Below are 18,076 nucleotides of genomic sequence, written 5' to 3' on the forward strand. Positions count from 1 at the left end.
TGTATCCTGCATATGTAAACACACTGTCACTTCAGTGTTGTTAACATGTGCCAAAATGTGCCTCTTGGAATCAAAGACATATAGCACAAGCAATTTAATCCCAACTAATCATCACATTAAACTTGATGCTGGAGCTCTAGAGATGTAAGTGGTGTTTCAACTGGAAGATGGAATAGGAGTGCAGACTCCAAAGTTATAACTGGTATGCAAGAAGCTGAGACCTTTGTCTCTGTCACACTCTAGCCAGGTTTTCCCACGGTTAAGCAGGAGCAGCAAGACTCTCGATAAAGAAGACTGATGTTCCTATCCAAATCCTCATTCCTTCCAGCCATGAACTGGATCAAGGAATGAGGAACATGGTTCTACGCCAACAAGGCCTAGCCTTGAACCAAGATTAAACTTTTGTTCTCTAATTAAAATAAATAAATGAGGGGCGCCTGGGTGACTCAGTCATTAAGCATCTGCCTTCAGCTCAGGTCATGATCCCAGGGTCCTGGGATCGAGTCCCGCATCGGGCTCCCTGCCCTGCGGGGAGCCTGCTTCTCCCTCTCCCACTCCCCCTGCTTGTGCTCCCTCTCTCGCTGTGTCTCTCTCTGTCAAATAAATAAATCTTTAAAAAATAAAATAAAATAAATGAATTAATTAATCAATTTATTTCATGAAATAAAAGTGCCCACCATTCTTCTACTTCCTTACCCTTGCCCTTATGATTCTGACAGACAAAAAGATACAAATTAACTTTATGAGAAGACATAGAATAAGGCTTGGTTGAGGGGGATCTTGACATGGAATTACCATAGCTGCTTTAGGATTGCAAAATGTAAAAAATGTAAAGTGATTTTCACAGATACGTTTTAAAACACCTTGATGGGTAGATTCAAATATCTAGAACAGCAGTTCTTCAAGTATGGCCGGGGACTACAAGGGACCCCTTGGAATCCTGCAGGAGGTCCTTGTGTTAAAAAAAAAAAAAAAAAAAAAAAAACTATTTCCATAGTAAAGCTAAAACATCATTTGCCTTTTTCACTCTCACACTCTTGAATGTACGGTGGAATTTTCCAGAATCTACATGATATGTGATGACATCATCACTTTGTTGGCTAATGGAATGCATGCTTGCATATTCTGGTGTGTTCTACGTCTACGGTAGAGGTTTAGTGTTTAAAGAGGTGTGTTTTCAGAAATTAACTCAGTTTGTTCTCAGCTTCTACTGTGTTCTTAGTAGTGGTGTCTGGTTATTCCTGCTATAATGTCTGTAACCTCACTGTCGTTCAGTAAACTCTCCTTTTGAATCTCAAAGTTTCCCTTGCAACCTACGCAGAAACACAAGAGAAAGGGCGCCTGGGTGGCTCAGTCATTAAGCATCTGCCTTCGGCTCAGGTCATGATCCCGGGGTCCTGGGACCCAGCCCTGCATCGGGCTCCCTGCTCAGCGGGAAGCCTGCTTCTCCCTCTCTCACTCCTCTTGCCTGTGTTCCCTCTCTCTCTGTTTCTCTCTCTGTCAAATAAATAAATAAAAAATCTTTAAAAAAATAAAGTAATACATGCATATTTATATCAACTTTCAAATTATACCAAATATTTATTTATTTATTTTTTAGGATTTTATTTATTTATTTGACACAGAGAGAGAGAGAGCACAAGCAGGGCGAGCGGCAGGCAGACGGAGAGGGAGAAGCAGGCTCCCCGCAGAGCAGGGAGTCTGATGTGGGACTTGATCCCAGGACCCTGGGATAACGACCCAAGCTGAAGGCAAATGCTTAACCGACTGAGGCACATAGACACCCAATATATCATTAGTATTTGATGTAGCGTTCAATGATCCATTATGACAAACACATGTATTAGCTGAGAGAGTTTTACAGTTGACATTGCTGAATGTCTACTGGATAAAAAGTCAGAAAATGAGATCACCACATTGTCACATTGCAATGATACAGTTAAGTCATCCAATTAAAGATTAAGCTGCAACAGGATACTGAACTGATCTCTCATCTGAAGTATCACAGTTTGCCTGAGAAATGCATGCATCTCCAGAATGATGGGCTTACTGTTTGCTTATATTTATCTGTTAATCAGCACAATGAATCATCAAAGATCTCTTTTATGTGAATCTTTGGCAACAAAATACAAAAGATGCTGAAATATTTGAAGTATTGAATAGTTTCTTTGAATCTCAAGGTTAGCAACAACTGTGTTAACATTTGCCCTGATGTTACAAAAGCAGTGGTGGGTAACACTCCTGGTGCCTCAGCAAAAATCAAGGCAGTAGATGTGAACTGTGCTAACTGTCACTGTATCTTTCACCTTCAGGCATCAGCAGAAAAAAAAAAAAAGTCAGTTTCACTTAGGAATGTCCTTGATAAAGCAGTAAAAATTACTAATTCTATCCTAACCTTGAGTAGACATCGTTATAATAGTCTGTGTGATGAAATGATAGAATGGGAAACACGGATAAAGTCCCACACACTGGATTTCTTGAGGAAAAGCATCTGGGCCATTGCGTGAGTTGTAAACTGAATTAGTCACCTGGTCCATGAAACTTCATTTTAACTGGAAAGAACTGCCAGACAAACTATGGTTATTCAGACTTGGTTATTTGTCAGACATTTTCTTGAAAATGAATGAAGTGAGCCTTGTCACTTCAAGGAAAATAAGTAAAAGTATTGTGGACAAGGATAAAACTCAAACTTACAGGTAAAAATTAGGATTTAGGAAAACTTGTATCCACTACCATGAGCTCGAGCGCTTCCTAATACTTAAAAGACTTTTCAGATAACAGCAGTGTGGTATTAACAAATGTGAATGTGATATTATATAATGGAATGTTTCAATGTTTGGAAACACTTGGAAATCTCAAGACACTAATATTTTTCAAATAACCAACGCACTATATTATGATATCACATACAAATAAAAGATCCATTAAGAATGAGTAAGTCATGGGCGCCTGGGTGGCTCAGTTGGTTAAGCGACTGCCTTCGGCTCAGGTCATGATCCTGGAGTCCCGGGATCGAGTCCCGCATCGGGCTCCCTGCTCAGCGGGGGGTCTGCTTCTCCCTCTGACCCTCCCCCCTCTCATGTGCTTGCTCTCTCTCATTCTCTCTCTCAAATAAATAAATAAAATCTTTAAAAAAAAAAAAGAATGAGTAAGTCATGGTAATAAAAGGTACAGCATAGAGAACATAATGGTGTTGTAATAACATCGTATGGCGACAGGTGGGAGCTGCGCTTGTGGTGAGCATAGCATAAGGTACAGAGTTGTCAAATCACTATGCTGTACACCTGAAACTAATGTAACATTGTCAACTATGTCTCAGTAAAAAAAAATAATAATTTAAAAGATCCCTTAAAGGTGCAAGATATAAAACCAACAGATTTTAATGTAACAGAGTACAAACAGTTCATTAAAATGGCTTCAGATTCCACATTGCAACTAACCTTTAAGAAACAACCACTACTTAAGTTGTGTAGTACCAAAGAATAGCCTCGATTATTTGAAAAGGCTATTAAAGTACTCCTCTCTTTTCCAACTACGTATCTATGTAAGATCCTTTCTTCTTATGTTTCAATGAAAACAACATGTTGCAAAATGCAGAGGCAGATGAGAATCCAGCTGTCTTCCATTAAGCAACACATTAAAGAGATTTGCAGACATGTAAAACAATGTCATTCTCTCTACATTTTCTGTTTTGTAAATATACCTATTCTTCATAAAATAACTCATATATTAACATGTCATGGATTTGGTACTGTGATTTGAAAGGAGTATTTAAACCTCAGTTTTAAAATCTACCCACATAAACAAGGTACGTTGGGATTCTCAATAATTCTTATGAATGTAAAGTCATTGTGAGTCCAAAAAAATTTGAGAATCACTAACCTAGAAAATAGAACTCATTTATTTCTTTAGACCGATTAATGCTACAAATATTATTAATGATAAAACTCATCTTCCCCATTTTTTTCTTTTCTGTTCAACTTTTCTCGTGAAAAGACAGCTATCCCCATCTTCCTCTCTGGCAATAACAATTTTATGGCCCAGGTCAAAGTAAACCCTAAAGCCCCTGACAGTTGTCAGAGGTGAAGCAGGAATTACCAGCCACCTTTCCCTCTGGACATTCTTCGACAGGTTAAACGCTGTTGGGTCTATGATTAGTGTCAGTCATTCTCCGTGTCCTCTGGGAGTCCTGATAGGTAACATAAAAGCCTTCTACAACAGGTATTTTACTTCAGAGGAAATAATAGGCTCTGAAAGAGGTTTTTTGAAGAGACCCCTCAGTAACACATATTTACATCCAGAGTGAATTACAAGATCAAAACTATTTTAAACTGCCCAACAAAATAAATTATTGTCTAAAAGTAGAAAAAAATACCTAAGAACCTAAATGTATAAGCCAAGCAGTTTGAATTTAAATTTTTTTAAATTTCCAAATTTGTCGGGGCGTCTGGGTGGCTCAGTCGTTAAGCATCTGCCTTCAGCTCAGGTCATGACCCCGGGATCCTGGGATCGAGCCCCCGTGTCGGGCTCCCCGCTCGGCGGGAAGCCTGCTTCTCGCTCTCCCACTCCCCCTGCTTGTGTTCCCTCTCTTGCTGCGTCTCTCTCTGTCAAATAAATAAATAAAATCTTTAAAAAAAAAATTTCCAAATTTGTCTATTGTTGATGATTCTATTAGCAACTCACTAGGTAAGTTTTTAAATTAGCTTTATGATTACATTTCTGAACTAGAAGGATTAACTTTCAAAGTACACCTTGACAAGAGTTAGGAATATCTTAACTAAAGGGCTTAAGAGGTGTGTGACTGATAATACTGTACTTCTCAAATTTCTTTCTCTGGCAGACCAGATGATGATGTAATGAATCATAGATTCATAAACTGCACATCACTTCTCAGCTGTTTGTAATCAAATCCTAAAAAGGCTGTCATAGCTGGGGCGCTTGGGTGGCTCAGTGGGTTGAGTGTCTGACTCTTGGTTTCAGCTCAGGTTATGATCTCAGGTGGTGAGATCGAGCCCCAAGTCAGTCAGTCAGTTGGGCTTTGTGCTCAGTGGGGAGTCTGCTTCTCCCCCTCTCCCTCTGCCCTGCTCATGCTTTCTCTCTCTCAAATAAATAAATCTTAAAAAAAAAAAGCTGCCATAGAATCACTAGATACTACTGATTTTCTTCTTAATAAAAACCCTTATTTCCAAATACTGACAAATGTTACCTAAAATATTTTTCAAATAATTTTCATGATTTTCAAAATACACCTAAAATCATTTCACCTACATTATATATTTTTAGAGACAAGCAAACGTATTTCTGTCTGTTCTGAAAGTGCTTTAACATGCAGAAGCACTGAGAAAACATGTGCTGGGTTTCCACAAAGAGCTGTCCTCACACAGGCCTGAGCAGGAGGACAAAGGAGAGCCTCGCTTTGTGGAGCCCTAGAAACATACAGAGAGCACAACCAGAAGTTAACAGCTTCAAGTTTACACCAGCATAGTTGTAGCCAGAGGTGTATTCTTTGTATCGGACAGAATAGACAGAATCACTTTCTAACAAGCCTCCTCTTCTCTATGATAAAATTATTTTCAGTAATAATAATGAAATGAAATGAATAGTGATAATATCCAGAAAAGAAACGCAGACACTTTCCTTTATTTAACTTTATATGAACAATCATACTATTTTTAAGTAAAATAAATATTAGAGTAGAAAAAAGGAAAAGTGGGCACCTGGGTGGCTCAGTCAGTTAAGCATCTGCCTTCGGCTCAGGTCATGATCCCGGGGTCCTGGAATCAAGCCCCACATCGAGCTCCTTGCTCAGCGGGGAACCTGCTTCTCCCTCTCCCTCTGCCTGCCACTCCCACTTCTTGTGCTTGCTCTCTCTCTCTCTCTCTCTCTCTGTCAAATACACAAAATCTTAGAAAAGAAAAAAGGAAAAGTAATGGACTCGTGTATTTGATTATATTAATGTTTTTGAAAAAAGTAAATAATATTTCCATATATTGGTTCATTATGGAAATGAATAATATTATTTTGAGCCTGAACTTCTAACAATGTCAAGAACTTTGTCAAAATTGATCTTCTTTGTATGTATATGATTTATAAAGAATATAGGCAGATTTGCCAATCTATCCTTACATAGTTGTTAGAGGAACACCTCTTATTAATTTTAATTTAGAAATGTTTTTTCAAAAGAAGCCCAAAATATACAAATATTTTGGGAGAGTATTAGACATAAAGGTGAGTCTGACAGAGATTCATAAAAATCCCACTTCTCATTAAATTCCAAAAAATGCAGTAGTATCCATGCCTTTGTTTCTTTGAGAAACACTCAAAGTGTTTACAAATGCCTCTGGGCTGAAAAATTTCCACTTCTCAAGTATGTCTTCTGAACACAGCAAAATCAGAGAAAAAGAAAATGGCCAAATGCTAGTGAACACAGACATTATTTGATCCATTGCTTTAGAACAAGCATCCAGTTCTTGGTGAAAATGACTGGGGTATTCAACACTGCTGTTTTGATTTCTCTTGGCAATGTAAGATCAGCATCTTGTTGTTCCCCTGACACTCTTCTTCAGAATTGGATTCTTTTTTTCTATGTAAACGTCCTTACAGTTTGTTGTTGCACAGTGAAGAGCCTTCACCAAAACTTCTGTGCGCTTATCTTCAAAGAAAAGTTTGAAGCTTGGTATTTCACTGTACATAGTTCAAGGCAGATTCTGGCTATTTGCAAATATGTTTGTATCTGATTAACCCCATCTAAAATTCTACACCAGGAAAAAAAAAAAGATAATTCAAAAGAGAAAACCTGCAGTAGCAGAGGAAAAATATGAGCTGGTTCTCACACATCCACATTCCTTTGGATCACGGAGTACTTCGAAGTGGAGATTAACTTTTCAGAATTTACTGTGTCCTTACCTCATAATGAGCATTCCATATTATCTAGGAAAGACTTTCTGTAGCTTTTTCCAACAATGAGGTGAGATTTAAAAGAATGAACAAAATGTTTCCCAAGTTCCAGAAAACATCACACATGAAGAAATGTTTCCCCAAAAGAAAATTCCACAAGGTTCAAAGAATGATGTCCAGAAGACAGAAATAAAATTTGAGATTAATCTCTTTGATTTCTGTATGAACTCTACTGTGAACACTGGCCACATATGCAGCAGTCTCCTGTCACTGACGACAACAGAGGTTTATGAAACAAGCATCCAGTTGTTTCAAGATATGCTCTGTGAGTTCAGCTGCAGTCTTTCCAGAAACATAAGAATGACTTCTTTATATCAACTCTTAACACCTTTCATACAGACAAATCTAACTTGCACATTTGATCTCTATGAAGCATCTGAAGTGCTACCAAAAAGAATTCCAAGGTATTTTGTTTTTTTTTAAATATCTGCCACTACTAAAGTATACACTGATGTCATGTTTCACTTTCATTCTTTCTTTAGTTTTAGTTTTAGAACAATTAACAATTCCCACAACTATATGGTCAACTAATCTTCAACAAAGCAGGAAAGAATATCCAATGGAAAAAAGACAGTCTCTTCAACAAATGATGTTGGGAAAAAATTGGACAGCCGCATGCAGAAGAATGAAACTGGACCATTTCCATACACCATACAAAAAAAATAAATTCAAAATGGATGAAACACCTAAATGTGAGACAGGAATCCATCAAAATCCTAGAGGAGAACATAGGCAGCAATCTCTTCGACCTCAGCCATAGCAACTTCTTATTAGACATGTTTCTGGGGGCAAGGGAAACAAAAGCAAAAGTGAACTACTGGGACTTCATCAAGATAAAAAGGTTCTGCACAGGAAAGGAAACAATCAGCAAAACTAAAAAGCAACTGATGGAATGGGAGAAGATATCTGCAAATGACACATCTGATAAAGGATTAGTATCCAAAATCTATAAAGAACGTATCAAACTCAACACCAAAAAGACAAATAATCCAGTTAAGAAATAGACAGAAAACATGAATACAGATTTTTCCAAAGAAGACATTCAGATGGCCAAAACAGACATATGAGAAGATGCTCACTATCACGCATCATCAGGGAAATACAAATCAAAACCACGATGAGATACCACCTCACATCTGTCAGAATGGCTAAAATTAGCAACACAGGAACCAACAGGTGTTGGTGAGGATGTAGAGAAAGGGAAACCCTATTACACTATTGGTGGGAATGCAAACTGGTGCAGCCACTCTGGAAAACAGAATGGAGGTTCCTCAAAAAGTTAAAAATAGAACTACCCTACAATCCCGCAATTGCACTACTAGGTATTTACCCAAAGGATACAAAAATACAGATTTGAAGGGGCACATGCACCCCAATGTTTATAGCAGCACTATAAACAATAGCCAAATTATGGAAAGAGCCCAAATATTCATTGGCTGATGAATAAAGAAGATGTGGTATATATACAATGGAATAATACTCAGCCATCAAAAAGAATGAAATCTTGGGGCGCCTAGGTGGCTCAGTCGGTTGAGCATCCAACTCTTAACTTCAGCTCAGGTCATGATCTCAGGGTTGTGGGATCGAGCCCCATGTTGGGTGATCCCAACTGCTGAGAGGGCAGTCTGCTTCACTTCCTCTCCCTCTGCCCCTCCCCCTGCTTGCATGCTCTCTCTTTCTCTAAAATAAATAAATAAATCTTAAAAAAAAAAAAAAAGAATGAAATCTTGCCATTTGCATTGACGTGGATGGAACTAGAGTGTACTACGCTAAGTGAAATAAGTCAGAGAAAGACAAATACCATATGATTTCACTCATATGTGGAATTTAGGGAACAAAACAGATGAACATATGGGAAGAGAAAAAGAGAGAGGGAAGCAAACCACAAGAGACTCTTAATGATAGAGAAAAAACTGAGGGTTTATGGAGGGAGGTGGGTGGGGGATGGGCTAAATGGGTGATGGGTATTAAGGAGGGCACTTGTTATGATGAACACTGGGTGTTATATGTAAAGTGATGAATCACTAAATTCTACTCTTGAAACCTATATTACACTATATGTGAACTAACTAGAATTTAAATAAAATTTGGAAGAAAAAAGTAACAAATAAGGAATTTCAACTCTAAAGATATTAAAATTAGTAAAATATTTCATATATGAATTCAAATATGCACTTACCAAACAAAATATTACATATTACACATCACAGTTCACACTTTCCTCTATGTAAGTTTTTTTTAACAGACTTTTTTTAGAGCAGTTAAGGTTCACAGGAAAACTGAGGGGCAAGTACAGAAACTTCCCATATACCCTCTGCCCCCATAGTTCATGGCCTTCCTCATTACCAGCATCCTCCACTATGGTGGTACATTAGTTACAACTGATAAGCCTATATTGACACATCATTATCACCCAAAAACCTAGTTTACATTATACTTCACTCATGGTGTGTTACATTCTATAGGTTTGGACAAACGTATAACAACATGTTATCATTATGGTGTCATACAGAGCAGTTTCACTGACCTCAAAATCCAGTATGCTTCACCTATTCAGCCCTCCCTCCTCCCCACAGCCCCTAGCAACCACTGATCTTTTACTGCTTCCATAGTTTCATCTTTTCCAGAATGTCATATACATGGAGTCATACCATATGGAGCCCTTTCAGATTGGCTTCTTTCACTTAGTAATCATCATTTAAGCTTCCTCCAAGTCTTTTCATGGCTTAATAGCTCATTTCTTTTCAGCACTGAATAAAATTCCATTGTCTGGATCCACCAGGTTTACTTAGCACTTCACTTACTGAAGGACATCTTGGTTGCTTCCAAGTTTTGGCAATTAGGAATAAAGCTGCTGTAAACAGCGATGTACAGATTTTGTGTGGACATAAGTTTTCAGTCCTTTGGATAAATAGTGAGCAGATCGATTGCTGGATCATATGGTAAGAGTATGTTTAGTTTTGTAAGAAACACCAGACTGTCTTCCAAAGTGACTGACTGTACCATTCTGCATTCCCACCAGCAATGAAGGAAGAGATCCTGCTGCTTCATATACTCACCAGCATTTGGAATTGTCCTTTTTGGCCACTCTTTTTTGTTGTTGTTTGTTTTTTATTTATTCATTTGACAGAGCGAGCGAGCGAGCAAGATCATGAGCAGGGGGAAGGGTCAGAGGGAGAGGGAGAAGGAGACCCCCCACAGAGAAGGGTGCCCAACTCGGGTCTCCATCCCAGAACCCCAGGATCATGACCTGAGCCACCCAAGTGCCCCATCTTTTGGCCATTCTAATAGGTGTGTAGTGCCATCTTGTTCTAATTTGCATTTTCCTAATGACATGTGATGTGGAATATCTTTTCATATGCTTATTTGCCATCTGTATCTCTTCAAGTTTCTGTTATGGTTTTTGGCCCATTTTTTAATTGGGTTATGTTCTTATTGCTGAGTTTTAATGGTTCTTCATGTATTTTGTTTAACAAGATGTCTTTTGCAAACATTTCTCCCATCTGTGACTGGTTTTCTCATTCTCTTGACATTGTCTTTGGCGGAGCAGAAGTTTTTAATTTTTTTTAAAGATTGATTTATCTATTTGAGAGAGAAAGAGAGAGCACAAGTGCAAGTAGGGGGAGGGGCTTAAGGAGAGGTAGAGAGAGAACCCCAAGCAGACTTCCTCGGAGTGTGAAGACTGACATGGGGCTCAATATCACGACCCTGAAATCATGACTGAAGCCAAAATCAAGAGTTGGATGCCGAACCAACTGAGTCATCTGGGTGCCCGCAACCTGGGTGTTTTTAATTTTAATGAAGTTTAGCTTATCAATTATTTCTATTTAAAATTTTAAGAATAAAAATAAAAATTCCAAGAGGTCACGCTGAAGTAGCTCATGTTAAGTTTTTGCTTTTTTATAATCACTCTGCTATTGTTGTTTCTAATCTACTTTTAAATACAAGAATATGTAATAAGACAGAGACCGGGGACATAAACTATTCCAAAACAAGTTTAAAGTATTTTAAACCTTTATAAACTTGCTTTCAAAATGACTATATGCAGCTGAGTCTCCATGATCCTGGGGACAACTAACTATATAACTAAGAGTTCTCCAAATTTACTTCCAGGTAGAATATAACATTTATTAAAGAGTTAATAATTAAAATGTGCTAAATTGAAGCCTACGTATGTTACTAAAACTCAAGAATAATCTCACAGATGGATAAAACTTAGACCAACAAAAGATTTTGCAAGGAGGAGTATTTAATCACTGACATTGTATAGAATTGCCAGACATACTACTAATAATATGCAGACCAACCTGTAACATACACATAATGCACCCACTTACTGCCTGTACCCAGGGCTAACTGCTCCCATGGCCCAGCCTGGGTAAGCCACTACCCACAGCCATTTTGGAAATGTTTAATTAAAATCTGACAGAAAGACAAAAGGGGGTGGGGCACCTGGGTGGCTCAGTCCATTAAGTGGCTGCCTTCAGCTCAGGTCATGGTCTCGGGGTCCTGGGATCAAGCCCTGAGTGGAGCTCCCTGTTCAGCGGGGAGTCTGTTTCTCCCTCTCCCTCTACCTCTCCCCTGTTTGTGCACACTCTCTCTCTTTCTCTCAAATAAATAAATTAAATCTTTAAAAAAAAAAAGACAAAGGGGAAATTTACTAAGATGCACAGTGTTCCTCAAAATTCATGTCACTCAGAAACTCAAATGTTTTTGCCCTAGGAAACCTGGGACACACAGAGGGAGACATACTTCACAATCTCTGTGAACTCTCAGTATTGATCAGAAGTACAGAGTGGTCAGAAATACACCCTGATTATTCTGAATTCCGTATTTTTTGGCTATGTACTTTTAAGGTCTTTAAAGAGCAGCACTTAGAAAGAAAAAGAAAAAAATTTCACTGGCATTGTGCTCTCTTTCTGCTCTGTAGATACTGCAAAGATGAAACTAGGAACTTAAAAGAAACAAAGAACAAAGCAAAATTTGAAAAAAGAAAAAAGAGGAATAAATCTCCATTATTGTTCTAATTATAACAGCTAGGGGCAATTTTTTACCTCTTCTGGCTTAGGAACTGTGCAATATAATTTCTAATCGTGGATTACATACTATTACATTATTTTATCTATTTCCCTACAATAATTTAATTGGAGAATCTTGATGCTAAGTCAAATACAAACAACTACCTTCTGTTGCTTTTAGCAAGATTTACCTTACATAGGGAATACATGGGAGAGTCTTACAAAATAAGTGGTGCTAAAGAGAAATATCAACTAATTGATTTCCTATTTTTCTAGAAAGGTAAACTATAATAGTCCTTCAAACATACTTATTATGTCTTTGACACATATTAGGTAGGAATTCAGTATAATCAATTAGTAGGATAAAAATATTCAATTAACCTGGGCATAAGATGGCAAAACAGTGATTAGGAAGATTTTTTTATCCCATTTACCCAGAGTAGCCTCTCCCACTACACTTATACACAAAACTTCCTTTGTTAAAAGAAAGCTGAATCTACCAGACTTGCATTCTAGGGTCCCCATGAAATGACTTTTGGGACAGAATTTATAATATCCCAATGCCTATCTTTTGGTTTTTTAATTTATTTTAAAAATTTCCTACATTTTCTTCATATGACCTCCCTTCAACTTACAGTATATGCCTCAAAGTTATTTCTTTCAACAATAAAAAAAATTTTCAGTCATCAAGATATTCTTCCCTGTTCACAAGGAAATGTAGTCAGCCCTTTCTCCTCCTACTAGACCCAGTACATCTCTGCTGCATGGGCTGTATCCAAAATTTGTAACTTCCCCAAGGCCTTTTGTCTGAGTTAACTCTGCTGCTGTCATGAGACATACTCAGTAAAACAAAAAATAAAAATGCAGATGTCTAGGACACCTGGGTGGCTCAGTTGGTTAAACATCTGCCTTCGGCTCAGGTCATGATCCCAGGGTCCTGGGATCGAGTCCTTGCTTCTCCCTCTGCCTGCTCCCTCCCCCCTCCACCCACCCCGCCACTTGTGTATGCTCTTTCTCTCTCTAATAAATAAAATCTTTTAAAAAAAAGTATATGTCTAATCTCAATGGAAGAGAGGCATGAAAGATATAAAACTGAAGCAAGATGGATTTCAATAAGGTAGTTTAAAAATAGGAACAGTTATACATAGAGCAAGCCCAAGATAACAACAGAACCATCAGGATAGGAGAGCAATTGAGGTGAGACAAGGAGGTGCCTGTGACGAGAACAAAAGTCCTGACACAACAGCTAGTACTGGGGGGCATGTGAGCATGTGGAGTAGAAGTGAAATATAAGCACTCTGGAAGGCAGTTTAGTACGCTCTCTCAAAGCTGACCTACGCGTGCCCTGTGATCCAGTGATTCCAGTCCCAGCAGAAATGCTGTGCTCTGACTGATCATCAATAATGTTCATAGTAGTGTTAGTCAGAATGGCCAAAACTGGAAACTACCTAAGTTTCAACAGCAGAATGTATCATACATTGAAATATCACACAGTAATATAAATAAACAAAATACAGCTATATGTTTATTTATATATATAAATAAACTACAAACTACAGACCACATATCTAAATGTCACAAATATAATGTTGAGCCAAGTTAACCAGACACAGAAGAATACGTACCACGTGGTTCCCCGTACATAAAGGTTAAAGACAGGCGAACTACACTATAGTGTTACAAGGCAGGATAGTGGATCTTTGGGAAGGAGGAAGGCGCAGTGATTGGGGAGGCTCACAAAAGGCAAGGGGAGTTTCAGAGGGGCTAGCAATGCTCTATTTCTTGATCAGGATAACTGTTACATAAACGTTCTTTTTCTAATCATTCGCTAAGCATTTCACATATGTTCTATGTATTTTTCTGTATACTTCACAATAAACAGAAAATAAAAAGAAATTCTAATCTGACAACATGGATGGACCTAGAGGGTATTACATTAAGTGAACTAAGTCAGACAGAGAACGACCAATACCATAGGATTTCACTGACATGTGGAATCTAAAAACCAAAACAAACAAATAAACATACAAGAGCAGAAACAGATCCCATTTCTATTTCAACAAATTGATGGTTGCCAGATGGGAGGGGGTCCGAGGACGTGTAAAATGGGTGAAGGGGAGGGGGAGGTACAGGCTTCTGGTTATGGAATGAATAAGTCACCGACATAAAAGCACAGCACAGGGAATATAGTCAATGGTATTGTAATGGTGTCACATGGTGATGGACAGTAACTCCACTTGTGAGCATCGCATATTATACAGAGTTATCCGAATACTATACTGCACACCTGAAACTAATGTAACATTGTGTGTCAACGATACTTCCGTTTAAAAAAAGAAGAAAAGAAATCCCAATCTGACACTTTCCCACTAAAGAGATAAGACTAAGAGACCCCTGCCAAGACAGATAAGGATGGCAAGTAGCAGTCAAATTCCTTGCTTGCTGAACCACTGGCAAGTCTGAAACCATTGAAAACATGAAGAAATTTAGGGCTGACAAGTATTGAATTCCCTGTAAGAACCACCCTGGAAACACAGGTCAATTAGGTATTATTTCTCACTTACAAAACGTGAAATTAATCTATACTTTAATCTAAATTTCAAAGGCAAACACTGATTCCTGAAACTTGCAGAGAGCTCAAATTTTTATTGCATTCTGGTTTCCTCTTTTGGGCAATCAGAATCGTGGGGAGGCACAAGAGATCCTCTGATCCAATCTCTACCATCCCAGGCTAATGGACAAATGGACATAAATACTCTTCAAAGTTCCCACTGCAGACGCATGCTGAGATGTTCCTCAGCGGCCCATTCTCGCGTGCACCACCTTGACTAACGCACAGCTGCTCCCATGGGTGATCTTGGAAATATGATTTTAGGACACCATGCAATTCAGCTTTGAACAGTATATTCATAATATAATAATGTAAACATCGAATACTAAGTTAACAAAAATGGCCACAGGACAACACTGGGAGGGCAGAGGGAGGTAAAATGTGTACATTGGGGGCCAAGCAGGGGTCAACAGAGAAAATCATGTAAGACAGCTATATCCTCATCCTCTAGGTTTGAAGTCAATAGATAATACATCATACTGAAAAATTAGAAAACGCCAGTAGAAGCAGGTTATTTGGGAAGGTGAAGATAAACAGAAGAAATAAGTAAAAGTTAAAAATGATTGATTCTAAGGAATAGAAAATAGGAATAGGAAGCATTGGGCAAGGTACCCTATTACCTTCTGGTAATATCTGAGCTTTAAAATTATACATATGTACTACTTTGATATAACGTAAAATGTAAAAACACAGTAGGAGAATATTTATAAATAAAATAATATGTAAAGCCTGATCCATTTGTAAATATAAATACACACACATACACACACACAGAAGCTTTGGAATGCATGTAACTGTTACTAATGACTGTCTCTATGTGATGAGATTACAGGAGTTTTGCTGCTTTCTTCTTTTCCTACAAAGATCTGTTTTGCTATTTTAACAAGAAACATACTTTTTCTTCACAAAATATTTTAAAGTATTTGCTTACCTTAGCTGATTTTTCAATATTTAAGCCTCCATCCAGTTTAAAAAGAATTGTCATGTTGTATCCAGTCTGGTTTCCATGTCCATGAGGCCACCAAGTTTCTACGGTAACATTCTTTGAAGAAACAATGTAAGTCATTCTATGTAATTTGTGGCATATTTTCAGCAAAATATTATAGTGATTAAGAGCGTTATATCAATGTCTCATAGAGTCAATCACAGAAATTCTAGGTTCTATATTAGGCCAAATTATACCAATCCATACATAATACTTAAAAATCAACATGCTAGATGTTTTAGCATGGATTAATATACCAAAAGGGGAAGGAAAGAACAGAATAACATGGGTTTTCAGAAAAACAATTATTTCCATTTCTAACACTGAAGCTTACATTCATTCTGTATTCTTAACAGTTAGAATTGGACTTTGAGGTTGACTCTTTTTCCAAGCCCAGAACTAGAAATTGTTTCTCACTTTTAATCTAAAATTCTCACTTTATCCAAATAGTCACAACATTGCTTTACTCCATCCTGTTCAGCTCACAATGATCAATTAGAGGAATAAAAAAAGGAAAAAGAAAAGGGAAAATCCAGCCCACTTCTAACCATGAAAGATCAGGAGTTTGGAATTAGAATTCTGCATGTAAAATAAGCACCAATATTCAAAATAATTTACTGTATTTAATAATCACTGAAATCAGAAATAATCAGAAATTATACAGAATTATACAGAAATAATCACTGTATTTAAATGTAATGCTTAGAATGTATTTTGGATTTGGGATACTGCAAAGAGTGCAGAAAAATTAAGATACAACACACCTGACTTCTTGAGAGAAAAGGATGCCAAATCATATGTTCTCCATTTTCTTAATCTTAAAATTTGGAAATATTGTTCCTTAGTTCGTAACACACACAAAATATATGAGAGGTTAAAAGTGAAGGAGAAAATGGAAAAGTACATTTCTCTTTCATTCTCAGCCCCTTTTTTCTAGCCATTTCTTTTGAATAGTATTGCTTTTCATCTAGTGGTTCTGAGGAAGTACCATCATTCACCTTATTAATTTTCACAAATAGCTCAACAATCCTTTCCCCAGGTTGAAGTTCAATGCTGTATGTCTGCTGTGTCTGCAGTTTAGGGATGGCTACGATCACTTGACCAGAAATTGGCTTTGAGCTGACAACATCAAAAGAAGACTCTATTTCAAGATTCCACCCCTGCGTATGGTTATCTAAGGCATAGAGAAAAAAAAAAGAAAAGAAACATATATATATATATATATATATATATATATATATATATATATATATGAAATATGCTAAGCATTATTGCTGCACTCTTTAGGATTCATTGAAGAAAACACTGAAGCAGCTTCTAAACTAATAAGCACTCCACTGATCCTGTCATGAGAAAAAGTCCAGTGGAAATTCTCATTTAATCTTTAGAGTTTAATCTTTCATTTTGTTTTCTTGTGTTTTTTTAAATCATTCATTCTGAAGAAGAAAAACCAAAAGCATATATTTTATATATACTTCTACTCTAAAAATGTTACAATCATAAGTCATAAAACTTTATATATAGGGCATGAATAGAATATCACAAATGAAAATATAACTAAGATTGATACATGCTCATTCCTTTTTATAAAGCAAAATAAAAATACACAGTTTAAAGCCATATAATAAGATATAACTTAGATGTAGTAGAATTAATCAAATGTGAAAAAACAGAGATATACAGCTGACCCTTGAACAATGTGGGTTTGAACTGCATGGGTCCACTTACATGATTTTTTTCAAAAAATATATTGGAAATTTTTTCGGAGATTTGTGAGAATTGAAAAAACTCACAGTTGAACTACATAGCTTAGATACCAAAAAATTATTGTAAGGGTACAGTATATAATACATATACAAAATATGTGTTAGTCGACTCTATGTGTTATTTGTAAGGCTCCTGGTCAACAGCAGGCTATTCGTAGTGAAGTTTTGGGGGAGTCAATGGAGTGCCTGGCTGGCTCAGTTGGTAGAGCTTGCAACTCTTGATCTTGGGGTTGTAAGTTCACACTCCATGTGGGTGTAGAGATAACTTCAAAAAAAAGTTATATGTGAATTTTCAATTGCACAGGGAGTTAGTGCCCCTAATCCTCATGTTGTTCAATGGTCAACTGTTATTTTAAATGTAGATTATTTAACCAAGAAATATTTACGGAGAACATTCTATGTGCCATGTACTTTGCTAAGTGATGGGAATTACGTGGTGACCAGGATAAACATAGCCCCTGACCGCATGAGTTAAGAGGCTAATGGGATATAGCCAAATACAAAAGTGACATAATACGAGGATGGGAGAAATATGAGGTTGTTCTGAGAAAACATTCATAGGAAGGAAGGTCACTTAACTCACAGGGGTGAGGGAAGGCCCTTAAGAATAAACAGTATCTAGCTGAGCCCAGAAGGATGCTTTAGCTAAGTTCAGAGGCAGATGAGAAGTTTTCTAGGCACAATGAAAACCAAGGGTGAAGAGCCCATGAGTGAGGAGAGCAATGCTTTTAACAAAAAC

The 18,076-nt window shown here is 37.4% G+C and overlaps 1 protein-coding gene across 7 annotated transcripts in view; it reads right to left on the reverse strand.

Annotated features, from left to right (window-relative positions):
• Positions 1-18,076, reverse strand: part of MANBA (mannosidase beta) — a 110,711-nt gene that overhangs the window by 51,052 nt on the left and 41,583 nt on the right. For all 7 annotated transcript variants that reach the window (XR_010409485.1, XM_064584877.1, XM_064584878.1 and 4 more), the window contains 2 exons: positions 16,570-16,745; positions 15,518-15,628 (listed from right to left, as the gene is read on the reverse strand). Coding sequence is in view for 6 of the 7 variants with exons in the window: in XM_064584877.1 (XP_064440947.1) it covers positions 15,518-15,628; positions 16,570-16,745 (287 nt within the window). In the remaining variant the exon portion in view is untranslated. The remainder of the gene's footprint in view (positions 1-15,517; positions 15,629-16,569; positions 16,746-18,076) is intronic.

The sequence above is a fragment of the Mirounga angustirostris genome, unplaced genomic scaffold (genome assembly GCF_029215605.1).
Source record: "Mirounga angustirostris isolate CCGP_5_RB_7025 unplaced genomic scaffold, mMirAng1.0.hap1 SCAF_2, whole genome shotgun sequence".
In the NCBI taxonomy this organism is placed as follows: Eukaryota; Metazoa; Chordata; class Mammalia; order Carnivora; family Phocidae; genus Mirounga; species Mirounga angustirostris.